Source organism: Octopus sinensis, linkage group LG8 (genome assembly GCF_006345805.1).
Source record: "Octopus sinensis linkage group LG8, ASM634580v1, whole genome shotgun sequence".
Taxonomy (NCBI): Eukaryota; Metazoa; Mollusca; class Cephalopoda; order Octopoda; family Octopodidae; genus Octopus; species Octopus sinensis.
Window position 1 is genome coordinate 79,298,688 of NC_043004.1, and position 25,502 is coordinate 79,324,189.

At 38.2% G+C, this 25,502-nt stretch overlaps 1 protein-coding gene across 1 annotated transcript in view; it reads right to left on the reverse strand.

Annotated features, from left to right (window-relative positions):
* The window catches only part of LOC115215199 (39S ribosomal protein L13, mitochondrial), a 57,099-nt gene that overhangs the window by 14,121 nt on the left and 17,476 nt on the right, over positions 1-25,502 (reverse strand). Inside the window, exon 4 of the mRNA XM_029784391.2 lies at positions 9,940-10,000. Within this exon, the coding sequence (XP_029640251.1) occupies positions 9,940-10,000 (61 nt within the window). The remainder of the gene's footprint in view (positions 1-9,939; positions 10,001-25,502) is intronic.

The following is a 25,502-nucleotide window of genomic DNA, read 5'->3' on the forward strand; positions in this document are numbered from 1 at the left end:
GTGTGTGTATATATATATACATATGCATATACATGTGTGTGTGTATATATATAATATATGTATGTATGTATATATATATATATAACATATATATGCATGTGTATATATATATGCATATATATATATATGCATGTGTATATATATATATATATGCATGTGTATATATATATATATATGCATGTGTATATATATATATATGCATGTGTATATATATATATATATATATGCATGTGTGTATATATATATATATGCATGTGTGTATATATACATATATATATATGCATGTGTATATATATATATATATGCATGTGTGTATATATACATATATATATATGCATGTGTGTATATATACATATATATATATGCATGTGTGTATATACATATATATATATATATACATGTGTGTATATATATATATATATATATATATGCATGTGTGTATATATACATATATATATATATATGCATGTGTGTATATATACATATATATATATATGCATGTGTGTATATATACATATATATATATATGCATGTGTGTATATATACATATATATATATATATGTGCATGTGTGTATATATACATATATATATATATATATATATATATATGTATATATATATTTATGTATGTATGTATGTATGTATATATAGTTATGTATGTATATATATATTTATGTATGTATGTATATATATATTTATGTATGTATGTATATATATATTTATGTATGTATGTATGTATGTATGTATATATATATTTATGTATGTATGTATGTATGTATATATATATTTATGTATGTATGTATGTATATATATATTTATGTATGTATGTATATATATATTTATGTATGTATAAAATCCTAAATTAAAGTTACTTGCACTATAAACTTCCACTGCCAGAGAAGACTGCATAAATTACCCAGCATGAAGCCAGTTAATTTATGCAATCTGTAAGATTTTGTTTGTTTACTTGTTTAGTGGTTTGTAACAAGTTTGACACTGGGGGGGTATCGGGGGAGGGGGCAACAGTGCACATGACTTTTAAATAAGATTGATGATGTCTGTGTGATTGATTGATGTTTAAACGAAACATCACATCTTTAGAGAGAAAGCATAGGCTATGGGGGGGGGGGAGAGCTTCAGTAGACAGCAGGTTTGTGTGGAGGAAGGATTGGGTATTTTATATTTAGTAGAGAATTTGATGAATATGGAAACATAAAGAAAACAACAAGCAGAGGATTGATTTGTTTGCTATAAAGAAGTCGAGAGTTGGATGTCGGATATTCTCTTGTTGTCCAAAAGAGAGGGTTCCGCAATTTTCTGCGGAATAACCTGCACAAATGATTTGTTTCTAGTGGTCAAATCTATGTGCTGTACTTTAGCTCACTTCATTCATCAAATTGATGTGGCCTGAACGGTACACAAGTATGCCACAGATCAGGTGTTGAAGCGATAGCAGAGCAGTATGAGATGAACTGTTTTGCTCAAGAATGCAATGTGCCACCTGGTCTAGGAATTGAAATCATGACCTTGGCGCAGGAGTGGCTGTGTGGTAAGTAGCTTGCTTACCAACCACATGGTTCCAGGTTCAGTCTCACTGCATGGCACCTTGGGCAAGTGTCTTCTACTACAGCCTCGGGCCATCCAAAGCCTTGTGAGTGGATTTGGTAGACGGAAACTGAAAGAAGCCTGTCGTATGTGTATGTATATATATATATATATATATATATATATATATATATATATATATATATATATATATATATATAAAAATGTATGTATATATATATATATATATATATATATATATATAAATGTATGTATGTATATATATAATATATATGTTTGTGTGTCTGTGTTTGTCCCCCCAACATCGCTTGACAATCGATGCTGGTGTGTTTACGTCCCTGTAACTTAGCGCTTCGGCAAAAGAGAACTGATAGAATAAATACTAGGCTTACAAAGAATAAGTCCTGGGGTCGATTTGATCAACTAGAGGCAGTGCTCCAGCATGGCGGCAGTCAAATGACTGAAACAAGTAAAAGAGTTGCAATCACGAGTATACCACACTGACTGCTAGGTGACGTGACCTCACAAGAACTAGCATTGATTAATTTCAAAGTCACATGGCAAAGTGTTTGGGGTGTTAGGCTGACACGCATAAAGTCAAGAGTTCAATTCCTGAACTGGGCAGTATGTTGCATTTTAAGCAAGTCACTTCATTTGACATTAATCAGGTCCACTCAGATGAAAACAAGCACCAGCAAAATGCTAGTGCAGCCCTTTCTCTCTTCATCTGTCACATCTTAAATGTTCTGCAAGGTCAAGGGTGGGAGGGCGGAGAGGGTGATCATCAAGACCATACAAACAATGTTTTCCACAAAATTCAAAAATCAGATTCGATGACTGGCGTCCGTGCTAGTGGGGTGCAAAGAGCACCATATGAGTGTGATCATTGACAGAGCGGCTAACCAGCCTCCGTGCCAGTGGCACTTAAAAGGCACCATTCGAGCGTGATCGTTACCAGCGTCACATTACTGGCACTCAAGCCCCGTGCTAGTAAGGTATTAAGAGCACCATCCGAGAGTGATCGTTGCCAGAACGGCTATCTGGCCTCCGTGCCGGTGGCACGTAAAAGATGCCATTCGAGCGTGATCGTTACCAGCATCGCCTTACTGGCACCCGTGCCAGTGGCATGTGAAAAAAGATTCGAGCGAGGTCGTTGCCAGTGCCACCTAACTGGCACGTAAAAATCACCCACTACACTCACGGAGTGGTTGGCGTTAGGAAGGGCATCCAGCTGTAGAAACTCTGCCAGATCAAGATTGAAGCCTGGTGCAGCCATCTGGTTCACCAGCCCTGTCATACGTCAAACCCATGCTAGCATGGAAAGCGGACGTTAAACGATGATGATGTTGATGTGGAAAACAGATTTCGACAGCCATGGGGGAAATATTATGTTTGCTTGGAAACAGGTGAAGGTTGGCAACAGGAAGAGCATCTGGCTGTAGAAAACTTACCTCATCAAATTCCATCTGACCCATGCAAGCATGGGAAAGTGGACATTATGATGATGATGATGGCTTAATATAATATAAAACAGACATAATGACATGTGGATCAACACATGTGTTCTTCTTGTCAACTAACAATACATTAGCAGCAGAGACAAAAAAAAAACACCCTGCTGGATATAAAATAATTATAAAAAGTAAATGCAAATATATATATTAAAAAAAAATGTGCTTATTCAGAGACATTCCAAAGACAAATAGAAAGTTTTTGAAGCATAATAATTAAAAGTCAGTCAGGACACACAGGAAATGAAAAAAAATATTCAAATTTTGTATTTAATTGAAAAAAAAAGACTGAAATTTAAAAAAATATAAATCTGATGAAGCTAACGAGAATCATAAGGCTGATTGCAACAATGAAGTGATGAGATCTACCCAAAGATTTACATTTTGCTACTTCCTTTAGAATACTATTATTTATGTCATCATCATCATAATATTATTATTATTGTTGATGTTGTTGTTGTTTAGTAAGATGGTGATAGAAGTGTATACTATTTAGAAAGTCACTAACTAAATAGTAAAAAGCAAGAAATTTATTATGAGGCATTTACATAACATCTGGAGTTGTAGTCGAGTAGCTTAACCCTCACACAGCCAATTAATCTTTAGATATCAGAGTAAATTAAATATTTTGATAATTAAATTGTTCTTTCATGATAATTAGACCAACCAGATAGCAAATGCTTGTCTAGATAATTCAACTAGTGATGAATTTATTTATTCTCAATCTGTTCTGCCAGATTTAAACAAGAAAAGACTGACAGCTTTTGTTTTTCATCATCAGAAGTCATCTCCTCTCTTCAGATACTAACACACGATTCAATGACATAAAGGACTTTCAGACACAAGTGTTTCGAACTTATGCATGTCTCCTCAGTAAAAGCTATTACCAAGATCAATAACGCTAACAAAAGTACTGGTGGCTCTTATCTACAGAAATCTGTAAACAAATTATTTACTGAATAGGCGTAGGAGTAGCTGTGTGGTAAGTAGCTTGCTTACAAACTACATGGTTCCGGGTTCAGTCCCACTGCATGGCACCTTGTCAAGTGTCTTATACAATAGCCTTGGGTTAACCAAAGCCTTTGAGTGGATTTGGTAGATGGAAGCTGAAAGAATCCATTGTATGTGTGTGTGTGTGTGTGTGTGTGTGTTTGTGTATCTGTGTTAGTCCCCCCACCATTGCTTGACAACCGATGCTGGTGTGCTTACGTCTCCGTAACTTAGCGGTTTGGCAAAAGAGACTGTTAAAATAAGTACTAGGCTAATAAAGAATAAGTCCTGGGTTCGATTCGCTTGACTAAAGGCAATGCTCCAGGGCTTATTCTTTATAAGTCAAGTAGTTATTCTATCGGACTCTTTTGCTTGGCTAAAGGTCTCATTTGCTCAACTAAAGGCGGTGCTCCAGCATGGCCACAGTTAAATGACTGAAACAAATAAAAGAATAAAAGAGTGATGCATGACGATGTCAGCCAAATTGATAATAATTCAGCCGGTGAACACAGAAGAGCAAAAATCTAAACAGTAATAAAACTTCATTTTTAATACATTTTAGCAGTGATTTCCAGCAGTGGAGAACACCTCTTCTCTTCAGACGATGTGTATTTATAACACACAGTTCATTGATATAAGGGGACATTGAGACACTGCAGGGTTTCAACCTTTTGTGAGTCTTCTCAGCCAAAGCTAACCTTGGATCAGTGTAACTAACAACTGGGTCTTGTCTCTAGAAATCTGTAAACAAATTATTTGCTGATGCATAACAATGTCTGCTAAAAGGAAGATGTTTTCTGGTGACAAAAAGCAAGTTCAGCATTTTCACCTTGAAATCTGTTTAAAACTTATCAAAAATGAACAGAGATATTATTCTTTGTATTGTCACTGTTCTGTGTGAACCTCATCAATTATTAAACGATTCAACTAAAATTCGTTAGATTGGTTCCATAATTCAGTTTAATTGATAACTGAATATCTTTTATACCATTAATGTTAGATGGCTCTTACAGCTATCTACTCTACTCTACTCTCTCTCTCTCTCTCTTTCTGTTTGACACTTTCTTTCCACCTCTCTCACTCTCTGTATCTTGCTCCCAACCCTCCTTTCTCCCCATCTCTCTCTCAATACACTGATGATATTAAGAATGAATTCCTGCCAAAAAGATTCTATTCCTTAATATTCTAACATTAAGAATTCAATAACCCTTTTCTTTTCTTGTCTGCTAGCTTTATAACAACTGATTAGTCATGACAAATTTGCTGATATTTCACGATTAATTAAAATATATGCATTTGTGTTTAAATAAACTAATTAATTATATCAGGTGGTGAAAACCTTTTATTTTATTTTTATTTGTCTTTTGGCGTTTCCCCAGCTGGCGTTGCATTCCTATTACAGCAGCTGTAGGATAAGAAATATTGGAATGGTTAACAAGATGACTATCAAGGCTGTAACAAAATGTAATCACAGCTGGTGGTGGTGATGGTGGTGGTGTTCTAACTGAACAGCATTATTCAACTCTGTTCAGACAAATGAACAGCACCAAGGTAGACATAGGCCATATAAGTCTTGCATCTTGAATATCCCAAAGTTCAATGGCTTTGGGAGACAATGTAGTACTTTGCCATGTTAAGTGCCAAACAGCAGTTGGAGCATGTTGTGTCCATTCTTCCATCCGTGATTTCTATTCTTGTATATTTTGTAGGAGAGGGCAAGCATGAGATGTCTTCTATGAGGTGGCTGCTTCAATTTGGAAAAAGATAGCGGTTAAATCTCTTCCCGATATAAAACCAGGAACTATTTGCTTGAAGGGAAAAATGATGGGACTATGGAACCAAGAAGAAAGATGGAATTGTTACAGAAAAGTATGTCTTACATCAGAACAGAACATGTCAAATTAAAGTTCCACTATTCACTAAGGATAGTACTCTGGTACTTGGATAAAGTACAATGGTTCTTACATATTAATAGACAACAAAATAAAGAAAAAAACTTGGTAAGAAGACATTGTAAACATGATAAATTTGCCAAGTCAGGGATCTTATCAAAGGTTGATGAAACCTGCCTCTGGTACCATTGTAAACCAATACTATTTGTTCAGAGCAGAGAGCTGGCAGAAATGTTAGCACACCAGGCGAAATGCTTAGCTGTACTTCGTCTGTCATTACATTCTGAGTTCAAACTCTGCCGTGGTTGACTTTGCCTTTCATCCTTTCGGGATTGATTAAATGCACTGGGGTTGATGTAATCGACTTAATCCCTTTGTCAGTCCTTGTTTGTTCCCGCTATGTTTAGCCCCTTTGTCTGTCCTTGTTTGTTCCCGCTATGTTTAGCCCCTTTGTCTGTCCTTGTTTGTTCCCGCTATGTTTAGCCCCTTTGTCTGTGCTTGTTTGTTCCCGCTATGTTTAGCCCCTTTGTCTGTCCTTGTTTGTTCCCGCTATGTTTAGCCCCTTTGTCTGTCCTTGTTTGTTCCCGCTATGTTTAGCCCCTTTGTCTGTCCTTGTTTGTTCCCGCTATGTTTAGCCCCTTTGTCTGTCCTTGTTTGTTCCCGCTATGTTTAGCCCCTTTGTCTGTCCTTGTTTGTTCCCGCTATGTTTAGCCCCTTTGTCTGTCCTTGTTTGTTCCCGCTATGTTTAGCCCCTTTGTCTGTCCTTGTTTGTTCCCGCTATGTTTAGCCCCTTTGTCTGTCCTTCTTTGTTCCTGCTATGTTTGAAGAAATCAAAAAAATACTACTTATTTCAAAGTCAAGTGGTCAGCAACTGAACGATCTACCTCACTAGAGTAGCTTGCTATTCTTGTGAGGAGAGAGGCTGGACACACAGCGGGATTTAAAACATGACCTGTCAAAGGACAGATGAGCTCCTTGTGTGCTGATGGCCATCCAGTTGAGGAAAGCAATGGCAAACCACCCAAGAAAACACTATGACAAAGTCAGTACAAGGCGAGACTATGGTTTCATCCGATGGGAGATCTCACATTTAACCAGAAAGACTTCCACTGTAGCATCATCAACATGATGCAAAACGCTTACGATACATGATGATGATGACGATGCTGATAAAACTAACACTGGTTTTTATTATAAAAATAACAAATCTGCTAATCCCTCTTCCCCAGACATACACGTGTCTGTGTGTCTCCATCTGTCTTCACACTGAGACTACTTGGGCAGCAGTGTTGCTTGTGATCCACGCAAACAAAGAAAAGTCAAGCAGGAACTCAAAGGTCTTTGGTGTGCAAAAATGGAGATTAAAATATCTTACTTGAAAAATATAAGGGTTGGTACCAGAGAGGGCATCAGGCTATAGGATGCTGCCTCAAGAAGTCTCTTTTAGCTCAAACCAGAATGGAAAAGTAGACAAGAAAATGCCAACACCAACACTGGCCACCACTGACGATAAATAAACTACTCAGACATTAAATGCTACATGATTCTGAAGAGAAAAGCAGGGTCTTTGATGGAAGCATCTTAACCCTTTTTTACCATATTAATGATGTATTCTTTTCAATTAATTTTTAAAATAATGAAGAATATTGTAAACTAAATTTGTCCTTATTAAGCTGAAGTTTGGAAATTAAAATTTCTAAACCCTTTGGCATTCTGGTTATTCTGTCAAGTGGAATACTTCTCATTCATTTTTCATTGCTCTGAATAAATCAGACATTATCTTGTAGCTTTGAGATTTTTGATGATGTAATTGTTTATTTTTAGAATGACATTGTAGGATAGGTGTGAGAGGCTGGATCTGGCTGGTTTGAACATAGATCTGGTAAAATATATGGGCTCGATATGGCCAGTTTAAATGCCAAAAGGTTGAAACATGATGTTTATATCATAGAACCAAGAGCAGTCTTGAGTGAGCTGGTATCAAAAGATTTATATGTGGTAGAAACAGAGTTTATAAGAGAGATTAATTAAAAAACAAAAGTGATTAGTTGCAACATATGTGAGTATGAAAATTACTATTTGTAGATCTCACAACGAGAGATATTCAGCAACAGTACTTTGGAGTAAAGATTGTTTGCCAACATAACATGGCAGTCCTGGTTTAGGACAAATGTTGCTGCAATTTAGCCCCAGGAGATACTGTCTCCAGCCAGCTATACGACACTATTTTTTAAAATAGTACTTTTTTAATTTATAGATCAGTGACTAGTTGTCACTTTGAAAACTATATATTTCAAACGGGAATTTGGCAGAGCCACCTCTAGCTGAACAATATTCTGTGCTGATGAAGGGAACCAACCTGGAAATCGCAATACACAGATATTGTTTTGAGCTAAGTGGGGGTGCTAGATTCCCTTGTTCGAAAATATAAGGACACAGATCGTGTCGTATAGCCAGCTGGAGATGATATCACCTGGAGCTAAATTACAGCAACATTCATCCTAAACCAGGACCGCCTTGTTATGTTGGCAAACAATTTTTACTCCATATGTGAAAATATGGTTTAAAATTCTTGGAATGAGAACCATTCCTATCAACCAAAACATTTGTTCTTGTTTTCCCTCAAGAGTTAAATAACGCTTCAGCATTTATTATTGTTAGTTACGACCAAAATTGTTATTATCACATTGTGCCACCTATATTGCATGTATTCAATGAGATCCATATTTAGGTAACACCCAACTGCTAAATGAAAATCTCTAATATTTTTAATTGAAACCAAAGTTCAAATCATCATCATCATCCTTATCATCATTTAACATCCATTGTCCATGCTAGCATAGGTTGGATGGTTTAACCAGGGCTGGCAAGCTGAAAGGCTGCACCAGACTCCAGTCTGATTTGGCATGGTTTCTATGCCAACCACTCTGAAAGTGTTACAGGAGTTTTTTATGTGCCACCTGCATGGGTGCCATTTGCATGACACCAGTATCTGCCACGACTGCAATTTTGCTTGGCTTGATGGGTCTTCTTCTCAAGCACAACATAAGGCCAAAGGTCTTGGTCATTGCCTCTGTGAGGCCCAACATTCGAAAGGAACTTTGCACATGCCATTGGCATTGGCCACTTTGTCTCTGTGAGGCCCAATGCTTGAAAGATGCTTTTTATGCGCCACCAGCATAGTGGCCAGTCAGGTGGCACTGGCCTCGACCATGCTCAAAGAGTGCTTTTTACTTGCCACCAGCACAGGTGCCAATCAGGTGATTGGCATTGGCCACAACTACGATTTCACTTGACTCAACAGGTCTTCTCAAACACAGCATATTGCCCGACAATTGAAGGGTACTTATAAACTGACCGATTATGCAACACTGGCACATCAGCCACATCTACGACCTCACTTGGCTTGCTGGGTCTTCTCAAGCACAGCATATCTCCAAAGGTCTCAATTGCTTGTCATTGCCTCTGTGAGGCCCAACATTCAAAGGTCATTCTTCACCACCTCATCCCATGTCTTCCTGGGTCTACCTCTTCCACAGTTTCCTGCCTCAGTTAGAGTGCAACACTTCTTCACGCAGCTGTCCTCATCCATATGCAACACATGAACATACAGGCACAGTCATCTCTCTTGCACACCACATCTGATGCTTCTTATGTCCAACTTTTCTCTCAGGGAGCTTACACTCTGTCATATATGCACACTGACATTATACATCCAGCAGAGCATACTAGCTTCATTTCTTTTAAGTCTACGCATATCCTCAGTAGTCACGGCCCATGTTTCACTGCCATGTAGCATGGCTGTGTACATGCATGCATCATACGGTCTACCTTTCACTCTGAGCAAGAAGCTCTTTGTTACCAGCAGAGGTAGGAGCTCTCTGAACTTTGCCCAAGCTATTCTTATTCTAGCAGCTACACTTTCAGAGCATCCACCCCTGCTATATTTATTTGGACAAGAGTTACTAGAGTTACTTACCTTTGTTGGATCCAACTCATGAAGTCTCCATGCTGATGTTATAGACTTGCCTTTGGGGTAACTAAAACATAAAAAAGACAAAAAACATTTAATCAAGAGTCGAAAAAATATCATCATCATCATCATAATTTTAATGTCCGCTTTTCCATGCTCGCATAAGTCAGATGGAATTCACTGAGGCAGCAGATTTTCTACAATTCACCTGTTTTCAAGTAAGGTATTATTTCTCCGTGACCAGACATGTATTCATGGATCAGTGGAAACGATTGACACAGCTAGTAGGTTGGTGACATTCGTTTACAGCTATCACACAACATCAAGACAAGGAGGCACACACACCACACACACACACACACATTTAGTTTAGTCTTCTGTTACGAGGAGGATCAACAAGAAAAGTACTCCATCCGGTGAGAGAGAAATATCTTATATTCACAGAATTTCAAAAGAAAAGCTCCTAATAGTTTCAGGATGTAGAGATACAATAACCTGGCAGATTTATATAACATGCCATGTGTCTCAGAACAATCTGTCAGATTCAGTTGGACATTGAAAACCAGAATGCTAGTCTGTGAGAAAACAACGGGGGAAGAAGGTTGATGTAAAAAGTGGAATGAAAAGAAAGAAAAGAAAACCTAGATCTCATAGACCAGCGTCCTGGTTGTCAAATATGTCCAACAGTATATACTGATAATACAGTTCTATATTTAAGAGATGAGGAATTATGTACATTATTTACACCTGACGGATATTTGTCCTCATCTTGTTTGTTGTTAACACAACATTTCAGCTGATATATCCTCCAGCCTTCTTCAGGTGTCTTGGGGAAAATTTCGAACCTGGGTTCTCATTCCTAAGGTATTTTTCGATGTCATTATCATTATTATTATTCAGGTCACTGCCTGGAATGTTGGGGTTAGTAGACTGCGCTCTTAACCACTACACCATATGCCTGTGGGCAACTATGGAGTGAATTTTAGGACTTATAAATCAAATATTTTTCCTATCCTTCCTTAATACCGGTTCCCATATGCTGCTCATATCTGCACTCGGTCTGCTTAGGAGGTTGTTGTGTCCTAGCATATGTGCTGCTTCTTATAGTTTTTGTATTTTCTAGTGGTGTTCTCTGTCTATTATTTTAAGCCTGAAAGATTGCTTGGAACACAAAGCATTATCTAAATCTGCCAAATTATTGTCTCTCTAAAGCATGAAACTGTTAGTAACTCTTTTTAAAATTCTCATCATCATCATTGTTTATCGTCCGCTTTCCATGCTAGCATGGGTTAGACGGTTTGACTGTGGGCTGGCGAACCAGATGGCTGTACCACGCTCCAGTCTTGATCTGGCAGAGTTTCTACAGCTGGATGCCCTTCCTAATGCCAACCACTCCGAGAGTGCAGTGGGTGCTTTTATGTGCCACCGGCAGGGGGCTAGTCAGGCGATACTGGCAATGACCTCTCTCGAGTTTTTTTTCTTTTTTTACACATGCCAACGGCACAGGTGCCAGTAAGACGATGCTGGTAATGATCCCGCTCAAATGGTGCCTCCTACATGCTACCAGCATGGAAGCCAGTTAGCCGTTCTGGCAACGATCATGCGCAGATGGTGCTCTTAGCACCCAACTAGCACGGGGCACAAGTGCTAGTAAGGCGAAGCTGGTAACAATCACACTCAAATGGTGCCTTTTATGTGCCACTGGCATGGAAGCCAGTTAGCCGCTCTGTCAATGATCACATTCATATGGTGCTCGTGCCCGTCATCGAATTTCACTTTGATTTTTATTTCGATTTCACTTGCCTCAACAGGTCTTCGCAAGCAGAGTTTAGTGTCCAAAGAAGGAAAAGGTACACACAAGTGGGCTGGTTACGCCCCCTGGCACAGGCCAAATCACACACATATTTGTAATAACTATCACAGTTGAATGAGGAGGCATTACTTGAGCACTTAATTACCATAAATATATCTTGTAATGTTTATACAAGCATGGCTGTATGTTAAGAAGTTTACCTGCCAAACACATGGTTCTGGGTTCAACCCTACTGTGTAACACCCTGGGCAAGTATCTTCTGCTACAGCCTGGGCTGACCGAAGCTTTGTGAGTGGATTTGGAAGGCAGAAAGTGAAAGAAGTCAGTTGTGTGTGTGTGTGTGTAAAAAATTTTACATTTTTACTTACTCATTAATTGCTTCAAATTTTGGCACAAGGCCAGCATTTTAAATAAGAGGGGGTGGTTTAGTTAGTTACATTGACCCCAGAACTTGACTGGTACTTTATTTTATTTACTCTCAAAGGATGAAAGGTAGGGCCAACCTCATCAGGATTTGAACTCAAAACATATAGAGTCATACTCTTCATTAATGAAGCTAATAAAAAGGACAAATTAATGATTTGTTTTAGCTGAAAATTAATAATTTAAATGATGATAATGGCATTTTAGGGCTTCAGGATTTTAATGTGACCCTAGTAAGGTGACCTGTGGGTGCTATGCCTTGCCAAAGGGCAAGCTGTGATTTTGTCTGGAACTGCATATTGAGTATTTGAAGCTACAGGGCATTCCCCCATTTGCAAACTGGGGACCCAATGGATGGGAGTTTTCATCAACACATCAGGATGGTAAGAGGAAATGAAATACAAGATACAAGAAATAGTCTGTCCTTAGATTTCTTCCCATTTCACAGGACAAATTGCCCTGTTATGAATCTTGGTCTGGGAAGCCTGTCAGTTTGGCTGACTCTGCCGATTGTCTATAGGACTTGCAACCAGAGACGAGAAATTAGCAATCAAAAGACAATAATCATGTCCGAGAAAGCTTGACCAGATGATGAGATGATGCGAGTTGATGAAATTTTTAAGCTGAGGTGGGTGTAGGTGTGTGTGTGCCATGTCCAAATGGAGTTATTTACTTAAGATTTAGAAATGTTTTCATATCATGGATACATACAGTTTCTAAGAAATAGTATGCTCAGAGCATGAAGGGGAGAGGGAGAGACAGACAAACATACAGAGGTAGAGAGAGAAATAGACAGACACAGACAGATACAGAGAATTGAGGGTGTGATGGGTGTATATATATACATGTATATTTGCTGACAGTGAAATTAGAAGCAGTGACATAAAACTAAAAACCTCTGGGCCCCAAACTGGCCTAAATAACAATTAGAAGCCTCAGTAGTTAAAACTCTGTGTGAGTTGGTGTGTGTGTGTTTGGTGTCCCTGAATGTAGCTGATATCAGCAGATTTAAAGCCCTTAGAGTAAAAGCAGTCTAAGCTAACATACAGATACATACATACATACACATAACAATATGATTATACATACACACACACATATATACATACACACACATATATATACACACAATCATATATATACAGACATATTTACACATATTTGCATACATCTATATATATGCATATATTCATATTTACACACATCTATACACACATGCATGTATGTATGTGTGTATATATATATATTTATATACACACACACATACATATATGTATGTATATATGTGTGTGTGTGTGTGTAGATATATATATGTATTTACATACATGTACATACGTATACACATATGCATAAATGTATGTACATATGACTATAGATATGTCTGTGTACAAATTGTACATGCACGCACACACACACACGTCTCCATATAAAACTAGACATGTTGCTCACCACAAATACCCCGCCATAATTGAGTCCACCTACGTAAATAGATTTCACAGAAATATGTTCAGGTGTAGTGGTGATCACCAAGTTCAAAGCTCGTTAAGAAAACACCGATATTTGTCAACTCAGCAAAAAAATTCATCACTTGATCTCAAGCCACCCACCACCACCCCCAACAGCCTCTCCTTGCTTCCACCCCCACCATTGCACACGTTTTTGGGTTGGTTTTTGTGTTTTGTTTTTTGTCATGAATTTACTTTAAGAATAATTCGGTAAGTAAATATGGTAAGTATGAAGTCTCTTACCAAACGCTTTAATATGAGGGTTAGTCAGTAGGAAAAGAGAAGAAAATAAATATCTCAGACTCAGGTACTCTACTTTTTCTTCTCTTTTCTTTCCGTTGCCATATTGGCCATGTGTGAAAACAAACTTGGGAATACATTCTTCAGAAATATCAAAGCAGTCACCAACTTAGCTTTCGACTGAAAGAAAAACTGCTCTCTCAGACAAGCACAGTGCTTCTAATGCACCATCATAATTACACTTCGTCTAACAAGTTAATGAACACCAAACATGAATGGAATGGATCTTTTTTTTTTTTAGTAATTCTTGTGGGGATATTTTGGTTTCTTTTTTTTTTTTTACAGTCTCAGAATAAAGCTGAATTGACAACAGGCCGTAGTTCTAACTTGCAAAAAATGCAGATCTAAGTCACAAGAATTATGATAATGATGATTGTTATCATCACCATTACCATCAGTTTAACATCCACAGCAGTTAAAGTAAGAGTTATTTGAAAACCAAGGTTCTACTGCATATATATATAAACGATGATGATGATGATATAAATACACACACACACACACACACACGTATATATATATACAGTGGGGGGAAATAAATATTCGTACATGTCAAAATTCGTCATTTATTTAATTTCTAATGAACATAAATGGGATGTACCAATACTATATTTGCATACACATGCATAAACTAAGAATATGCAAAAGAAATTAATAAATTCTATTAACTAAGGAATTTATATACAATTATAAATATTTAGGGGTGAAAAAAGTATTCGTACAGAATAAATTTATGATTTTCTATGCCACAAAATGCTGTTAAAATAATTTTTTTTTACTAGAACTTTCTCGTTTGTTCCAATAATCTTATCAGTTGTCATTTTTAAGTGTCAAAACGATAGTTTCTTCATTCAGCACTGAGACAACATAAAGTAGTATCGTAATAATGGCGAAAAGTAAAGAACTCACAAATTCAGTGAAAAATTTAATTATTGAACAATGGAAAGCAGGTAAAAGTTACAGGAAAATATCAGAGACCCTTTGTATTCCATTTACTACCATATCTACATTTATTCAAAGATATAAAGAATCGGGAACTGTAGAAAACAGATCCGGTGCACCATGCAAGATTTCCTCTAGATCTTTAATATAAATGAAGCAAAGAATCGAACAATCAGCAATGAACTTCATAGGAATGAACTGAAGTCACACTCCCCTAGAAAAACTCTGCTGTTGACTAAAAGGCATAGAGATGCCCGTATAAAATTTGTTTATGAACATAAAGATAAATCTGATACATTCTGGGAAAATATTCTATGGACAGACGAGTCGAAAATTGAATTGTTTGGTCGAAATTCACGTAACCATGTTTGGAGGAAAAACACAATTCCTACCATAAAGTTTGGAGGTGGCAACATCATGGTGTGGGGGTGTTTCTCTGCAAATGGTACAGGCAATTTACATGTGATAGATGGTAGAACGAATGCAGAGATGTACCAAAATATTTTGAACAATAATTTATGGGACTCAGTTGAAAAGCTCCAGCTTTGTGAAGGGTGGGTTTTACAACAGGGTAACGACCCTAAGCACATGGCGAAGTCTACCAAAAAATGGATTGTCGATCACAATATAAAATTATTAGAATGGCCAAGCCAGTCACCTCACTTGAACCCCAGTGAAAATTTGTGGCGTTATTAGAAAATTAAAATTCATTCAAGAGCCCCAATGTGCATTGTAGATTTGAAGAAAATTTGTCGAGAAGAATGGGAAAAAATTCCTAAAGAAACATGCGAGTCATTGATTAAGAACAACAAGAAGAGATTGGTTGAAGTGGAACTGAATAATGGTTATGCTACGAAGTATTAAATCAGAATTATCAATTATTTATGTTCTGTACAAATACTTTTTTCACCCCTAAATATTTATAATTGAATATAAGTTCCTTAGTTACTATAATTTATTAGTTTCTTTTGCATATTCTTAGTTTATGCATGAATATGCAAATATATAGTATTGGTATATCCCATTTATGTTCATTAGAAATTAAATAAATAAAGAATTTTGACATGTACGAATATTTATTTCCCCCCACTGTATATATATACATACATACATACATATATATAAAGTTAATCCAAACAAGAAAGCACAAAAAAACACAACAACGCGAGGACGTGGAACAAATATAGTATTATTGGACGCTCAGGAAAGAAGGAGGGTTTAACGTTTCGAGCGGAGCTCTTCGTCGGCAACATAAGAGAAGGAAAGATCCAGAGAAGGGAAGACAGAGGAAAAAAAAATCGCCAACGGTAAACACACGGTCATGTTTTGGCCCACAACCACCACCGTTTGATAATTAGGGTTGGTTTGTTTACGTCCCCATAACTTAGTGGTTCAGTGAAAAGAGACCTACAGAACTAATACCAGGCTTAAACAATAAATACTAAAAGGGTGATTAAATTCAACTAAACCCTTTAAGGTGGCACCCCAGCATGGCCAGAATCCAATGGCAGAAAGAAGCAAAAGCCACGGAACAGGAGGAAGAGAAGAACAATTATTATTATTATTATTATTATTATTATTGCTTACTCAACAGATTGGCCAAGTTGTTGAATATTAGGTGACACTGATGTGTTAAAAGTTATTTCATGACTGTTTTTTTCTTTTTTCTTTTTTTTTTCCTTCCTCATTTATTAATGTGAAGTCTCTGAGGTTTTGAAGGAGAAAGAAAAATGCCTTTTAAAAACACACGAGCAAACGTACGGGGATTGCAGAAGGTGGGGTGGTGTTCGGGGTGGGGTGGCGAGCAGGCATCACGAACCGAATTATTAGCTTCCATGCTTGGAGAAGATGACAAAAATAAAACTGGAAATCCTGCTTCTTTCCCCTTCCCACTGCCAATGTATATGTGTGTGTGTGTGTGTGTGTGTGTGTGTGTGTGTGTGTGTGTGTGTGTGTGTGTGTGTGCTGAGGAAATCTGATGCAAATTCCCATCCCCTCCACCCTCCCCCAACATCTCTGGTGTTCCACAGAGTTCAACCAGGATTTTTTTTTCTCCTTTTTGCTTCTCTTCCCTGATTTCATCAATGACCCCTTTCTTGGGGTCGCTCTTTAATTTTCTTTTTAAGTGGATAAAAACACATAATAAACAGCTCTTTCACATTAAAACATTTGTCACAAAGGAGCAGCGACTGAAATATTGTATTAATCAAAAAAAAAAAAAAAGGGGTTTATGAACATTTTCTATGACAATCCTTTCTCACGTGTCGCAGAACTGCTGAGCAATAATGAATAGAATTCTGGATTACTATGTCAGTCAGTGTATATTTCTGTACATTTATTTACTTCACGATTCCCCCATCACTAATATGGCAAGTGTGATGAAGTTTATGGCTTCCTGATGAGGCTGCAATAAAACTGAAACAGTTGTTTGTCATTTGCCCGAAACAATTAAGATAATATTGTTTGTCTGTCTGGTTTTTCATCATCATCATTTAGCATCTGTTGTTAATGCTGGAAGGCTGCATCAGACTCCAGTCTGATTTGGCATGGTTTCTACAGTTGGGTGCCCTTCTTTATGTCAACCACTCTGAGAGTGTAATGGGTGCTTTTAGATGTCACTGGCACAGGTGCCATTTGCATGACACCGGCATCTGCCACGACTGTGATTTCACTTGACTTGATGGGTCTTCTTCCAAAGCACAACATAATACCAAAGGTCTCAGTCATTGCCTCTGTGAGGCCCAACACCAGCATCAGCCACTTTGCCTCCATGAGGCCCAATGCTCAATAGGTGCTCTTTATGTGCCACCAGCATGGGTGCCAGTTACATGACACCAACATCAGCCATGACTATAATTTCACTTGGCTTGACAGGTTTTCTCAAGCACAGCATATTGCCAAAGGTCCCTTTTTGTTTCTATATCCCTACTGGAATGCACAGCTTTTGCTCCAATTCTTTTTTAAAAATCACATAAAAGGCCAATAATTAAGACAGTGAGCTGGCAGAATCATTAGCATGCCAGGTGAAATGCTTAGCGGTATTTCGTCTATCTTTATGTTCCAAGTTCAAATTCTGCTGAGGTCAACTTTACCTTTCATCCTTTCAGGGTCAATAAATTAAGAACCAGTTACATACTGAGGTTAATCTAATCGACTGGCTCCCTCCCCAAAAATTTTGGGCCTTGTGCCTAGAGTAGGAAAGAATCATTAGCACACTGGATGAAATGCTTAGCAGTATTTCACCTATCACTATGTTCTGAGTTCAAATTCTGCTGAGGTTAGCCTTGGCTTTCATCCTTTCGGGATCGATAAAATAAGGACCAGTTGAGTAATGGGGTCAAATCTAATCAACTGGCCTCCTCCCCTTAGAATTGCAGGCCTTGATCCAAGATTAGAAAGGAATATCAAACTGATGCTGGAACATAAATTAACATGAAATTTTAATGAAAAGCTTTTAATTTTGGTCACTAACCTTTTTGTCACCACATTTCTGTTTAAATTCGTTCATTATGTTTCAATTAATTTTGAAAATGATAAAGAATTTAATCAAATAAGTTAGTCATAACTAAGCTAGTGTTAATTATTAGCATGGAAGCTAATAATTCGGTTCATGATGCCTGCTCGCCACCCCACCACGAACCCCACCCCACCTCCTGCAATCCCCGTACGTTTGCTCGTGTTTTTAAAAGGCATTTTTCTTTCTCCTTCAAATAAGTTAGTTGTAATTAACCCTTTCAACCCGGAATTTTTTCTCAAGAATTTTTTCAAAAGTCAGTAAAAGCAGCAGGGTTCGAACGCATGCAAGCCTTCCGATCATACATCTAGTGCTACATACCAGGGAAACCGGAGTGGTACTATGCTGCAATCACACAGAATGGGAATTTTAAAGATTTGGGTTGTAAAATTTTCAACTTGTTCAAACATGAACCAGCCGGGCCGAAAAGATTAGCATGAAATTTTGGTGGGAAGTTTTAATCCAGATCACTTCAAAACCGGGATTTTATCCCATAAATCCAGAAATTTCATAGTCTCTCGCAAACCTTCACCCACCACACTTCTAGTCCCTCTCTCCCCACTCACTTTGATTCACTTCGTACAGTGAAGGGCCACCTGGATATTTCATCACCACTAGTTACCTCTTTGCAGCTCCACCTGATCGTTCTCACTCTCTCTCTTCTAAAGGTGAATGGCCATGTAGCTACTCAACAACAACAACAAGCTTTCACCTTCTCTCTCGTACTTTAGCTTCTCTTTGAGCATAAAGCTGCCCCACCCCCCTCCACAGACACACGCAAGTGCACCTCAGTGTTCACAGTCTTGAGGGCTGCAGGGTAACCTTAGCAATGCAGGTGGCACCCAGTACACACTGTACAGTGGATGGCATTAGGAAGGGCATCCAGTCATAGAAACTGTGCTGAAGCAGCCACTGAAGCATAATGCAGTCCTTGGACCCATCAAAATCTTGTCACATTGTCCAACCCATGCCAGCAAGGAAAATGGACTTTAAATGATGATGATGACGATCACGACAACGACGATTATTAAGATGATGATAATGTATTATCAACTTGTATATGATGACATAAATACCATCACCATCGCGAACTTTCCGTTTCGCGACCGTTGCCAGCACCGCCCCGTTTCGTGTCCGTTGCCAGCCTCGCCTGGCCCTCGTGCCGGTGGCACATAAAAAGCACCATCTGTTCGTGGCCGTTTGCCAGCTCTGTCTGGCACCAGTGCGGGTGGCACGTAAAAAGCACCCACTACACTCACGGAGTGGTTGGCGTTAGGAAGGGCATCCAGCCGTAGAAACACTGCCAGATTTGACTGGGCCTGATGAAGCCTTCTGGCTTCACAGACCCCAGTAGAACCGTCCAACCCATGCTAGCATGGAAAACGGACGCTAAACGATGATGATGATGATCATCATCATCATCATCATCAACTGAAGTTCACGATTCCATGCTTGCATGGGTCACATGGAATTTCTTGAAGCAGGTTCTCCTATGGTTGGATTCCTTTCCACTAGCCGCCTGACCCCCCTCCCCATCTCTCCAAGAATGGTAACGTTTCCCCACAACCAAACATGTCTTTCACAAAACACTGGAACTAAACAACATCGCTTGTATGATGGTGATGTTCGTTTACAGCCATGATGTCAAGACAAAGGTGTACACACACACACACACACACACACACACACACACTTGGAAGATAGAAATTGAAAGGCTATTGTGTGTGTGTGTGAGGGGGTGAGAGACAGACAGATGAAGTGTGTGTGTGTGTGTGTGTGTGTGTGTGTGTACATACACACACATACACAATTACACAATTTGGTCTTCTTTTAGTTTCCATCTTCCAAATCCACTTACAAGGGTTCAGTGAGGTTGGGGCTAAAGTAGAGAACATTGCTCACGATACAATGTGTGTGTGTATATATATATATTATATATATATATATATAGTATGTATGTGTGTGTGTGTGTGTGTACACACACACATGTACAAACTGAATACTTAAACACAACTAACTGCATGAGTTGTGTGTATATGTAAGTTGGTGTGTGATTGTGTGTCGGTATTTAGGCTAAGATCAAAATGTAGTGAGTATATATATGTATATATATATATATATATATATATACAGACACACTCACACATACACATAGACACACATATATATATACATCCACACACATACATATAGACAAACACACACACATGTATACATATATATATATACATACATATATAGATACATTTACATACATGCATATATATATACATACATATATACATTTACATACATATACATACATACACATACATATACATACCTATATATATATATACATACATATATATAGCAGTTTTGAAAGGAAACACACATATATGCACATAGAAACCATGCCAAATCAGACTGGAGTCTGGTGCAGCCTTGCAGTGTGCCAGCCCTGGTCAAACCGTCCAACCCGTGCCAGCATGGAAAATGGACATAAAAGGATGATGATGATGACATATACATACATACATATACATACCTATATACATATACATACATACATATACATACCTATATACATATACATACATACATACATATATACATACACATACATACATATAAATACACACACACACACACATATATATATATAAATACACACACACACACATATAAATATATATATATAAATACACACACACACATATATAAATATATATATATAAATACACACACACGCATATATAAATATATATATATAAATACACACACACACATATATCATCATCATCATCATCATCATTTAACGTCCGCTTTCCATGCTAGCATGGGTTGGACGGTTCAACTGGGGTCTGGGGAGCCCGAAAGCTGCACCAATCCAGTCAGATCTGGCAGTGTTTCTACAGCTGGATGCCCTTCCTAACGCCAACCACTCCGAGAGTGTAGTGGGTGATTTTATGTGCCACCGACACAGGTGCCAGACGAGGCTGACAAACGGCCACGCTCGGATGGTGTTTTTTATGTGCCACCGACACAGGTGCCAGACGAGGCTGGCAGACGGCCACGCTCGGATGGTGTTTTTTATGTGCCACCGACACAGGTGCCAGACGAGGCTGGCAGACGGCCACGCTCGGATGGTGTTTTTTATGTGCCACCGACACAGGTGCCAGACGAGGCTGGCAGACGGCCACGCTCGGATGGTGTTTTTTATGTGCCACCGACACAGGTGCCAGATGAGGCTGGCAAACGGCCACGATCGGATGGTGCTTGTTACGTGCCCACAGCACGGAGGCCAGTCGATGCGGTACTGGCTACGGCCACGTTCGGATGGTTTTCTTATGTGCCACGTGCCACCGGCACTGGTACCACAAAGATACAAATTCCATTGATGTTCATCTATTTTGATTTGTTTTGATTTGATTTTCACTTGCCTCAACAGGTCTTCACAAGTGTCACAAGAAGGAAGGTATGCACAGGTGGACTGACTACGTCCCAGGTAGGGGCCATGGGTTATGGCCTGACTAGTCTTGCCGGGTCTTCGGATGGTGTTTTTATGTGCCACCGACACAGGTGCTAGATGAGGCTGGCGAACGGCCAAATATATATATATAAATACACACACACACATATATAAATATATATATATAAATACACACACACACATATATAAATATATATATATAAAACACACACACACATATATAAATATATATATAAATATTATATATATATATATATATATATAATATATATATATAAATATTATATATAATATATATATATATATAATATATATATATAAATATTATATATATATATATATATATAATATATACAAATACCCACAAAAGTGCATATGTGTGTGTGTTTCCTTTCAAAACTGCTATAAATGCAATCGTAAGAAGCTGACAAAAATAAATGTTACAACAATAACAACAACAAGAAATAATTCAGAGATGAATTTCTGTCTAATCAGCTGCCAGAGTTAATATTATATGATGTTGGCGATACTTTAATGATGTTAAAATAATAACTCTTTCACTGAGTGGGGCTTTTTTTTTTCTTTTTTCTTTCTTTCTCTTTTGTGTAGCTGCAGATTTCTTGGAAGAAATTTAAATGAAAAACAAAAGGGAGAAGAGACAAGGGATGGAGAGGGGCCAAAGAGAAAATACCTGAAATATCAGAGGACATGTAGCTGTAATTATAAACGTGTGTGCGTATGTGTGTGTGTGTGTGTGTATATATATATATATATTATATATATACATAAAATATATAAACACACATAGAAATATATATGCACACACACATATATATAAACTCATATATACATATATATACACATATAAAACACACACATATATACATATGCACACACACATATGCATACGCACACATCTATACATACACACAGGCACATACATATATACAGACACATACAAATATACGTACACATGCATACATATATATACACACACAAGCATATATATACACACACACATGCATATATATACACACACAAGCATGCATATATATACACACACACAAGCATGCATATATATACACACACACATGTATATATATATACACACACATGCATATATATACACACATGCATATATATATATATGCACACACACACATGCATACACACATACACACATACATATATATATATATATATACATTCATGCACATACATACACGTATTTACATATGTACATGCACACATGTATCTCGGCATCTTTTACAATAATCCCTCGTGCCACTCAGCCACAAAGAAGAAAACAAAAACATCTGCCTTCATCTCGCAGAGTTGATGACTCAGCAACCTTACTTCAAGGTCTTCCACCAAACAATGGTGCCTCTACCCACAACCCTCCCCACCTCTTTACCCCCTCCCCCCAAACACACACACATGCGTACACATTTATAAAAACAACAAAATCTTGTCACTAAGTTTCAATTTTCTCCATTCTACTTTTACAAACAAACAAACAAGGCAAGATGGTTTAACGCAAAGCAAATCTTGCGAAAAACTAACAAAACGATTACCAACACATTTTTACGTTTTATTAAACTCATTATTTTCCACTCCAAACAACTTCTGTCTTTATTGTTTTGTTGTGTTTTGTTTTGATTCTAAAAATGCTTTGCTAAAATTTTGGTTTCAGGAATTTCATGAAGACGTGGGTGTAGGTCACTGTCCCACAGCCTTTCTTTTTTTCACTTGTGGTACATTTTCAAAATTCAGCTGCACACCTGAACTAATAACATAACTAAGAGTATAGCGGTGAAAAAATTACAGTCAGGTTACACTGTGACACACCTAGCATCGTCTCGTGGCACACCAATGTGTCGCGGCATACTGGTTGCAGAGCACTGGTGTAGATGCATGTTTGCATGTTCAGACATTCCAAATTACCCCCACAGTGACATCTGAGAGATGGCTTCACTTAACAGGGATGGAAATATAGTCATGCGGATAAGAAGTTTGCTTGCAAGCCTCGTAGTTCCAGGTTTAATAACACTGCATGGAAATTTAGGGGAGGGGGTAACTTTCTTAGACTGTTAGTTTAGCATCTCTTTTGCTCTGCAAGCATGGATTAGACAGGGACCTATTTGAAGCAAGACATTTTGTTACTAACCTGTGAGCTACCTGCACCTGAATTTTTACAAGGATGAGGTTTCTTTTGTTCTTCAAGGTTCTGAAAACACCTGGCTCCCTGCACTGGCAGCGCGTAAAAAGCACCATTCGAACCTGGCCGATGCCAGTGCCACCAGACTGACTCCCATGCTGGCGGCATGTAAAAAGCATCCACTAAATCCTCAGACTGGTTGGCATTATGAAGGTGCATCCAGCTGTAGAAACACTGCCAGATCAGACTGGAGCCTGGTGCAGCCTCCTGGCTTCCCAGACCCCAGTCAAACCGTCCAACCCATGCCAGCATAGCAAACAGACGTTAAACAATGATGATGATGAAGATTTTACTCATGAGAATACACACACACACACACACCTTATGACAGAGGCTGATTGACAGTTGATGCTGCTGTTACTTGGAGAGTGTTACTAGACATTAAAATACTTGCACTTTGGTTTCAAATTTTGGTGCCAGGCCACCAGCAAACTGATTACATCAACCCCTACCCCAGTGCTCGACTGGTGCTTACTTTATCGACCCCGAAAGAATGAAAGGCAAAGTTGACCCCAGTGGAATTTGAACTTAGAATATAAGGATGGACGAGATGCCGCAAAGCATTCTGCCTGGTGTGCCGACAGCTCCACCAACTCACCATTCTGAAAGTAACACTCCAGTGTGTAATACTGTCAAAATACAAGAAATGAAATGTGAAAATCACAATAGGCGCCAGAGTGGCTGTGTGGTAAGAAGCTTGCTAACCAACCACATGGTTCTGGGTTCAGTCCTACTGCATGGCACCTTGGACGAGTGTCTTCTAATATAAGCCTCGGGCCAACCAAAGCCTTGTGAGTGGATTTGGTAGATGGAAATTGAAAGAAGTGTGTGTGTGTGTGTGTGTGTGTGTGTGAGTGCGTGCGTGTTTGTGTTTTTGTTGGTCTTGACAACCGATGCTGGTGTGTTTACATCTCCGTAGCTTAGCGGTTCGGCAAAAGACACCAATAGAATAAGTATTAGGCTTATAAAGAATAAGTTCTGGGGTCAGTTTGCTCGACTAAAGACGGTGCTCCAGCATGGCCACAGTCAAATGACTGAAACAAGTAAAAGAATAAAAGAGTAAAAGAGTAAAAGAATATGCTGGAAATGAACCCAGGATCCCTCATGGTTGTCAAGTAAACTCCTGAACCATTTGGCCATACTGTCCCTAAATATGCCTACACACACACACACGACATGCACACATGTAGGAGGTTTACATGCACAACCGACTGCGTTAACATCATGTTGGTGATCAATCAGTAATGTAGCCAAAACTCTGACTACTCTCAAATACAAATCACATCACTACAAAATTTGCACTCTACTTTTGTATTGAGTACTTTTGTTTTTCTGTTGTTTGTAAACACATGTATATAGCATTGAATTATATTTTGCACCCT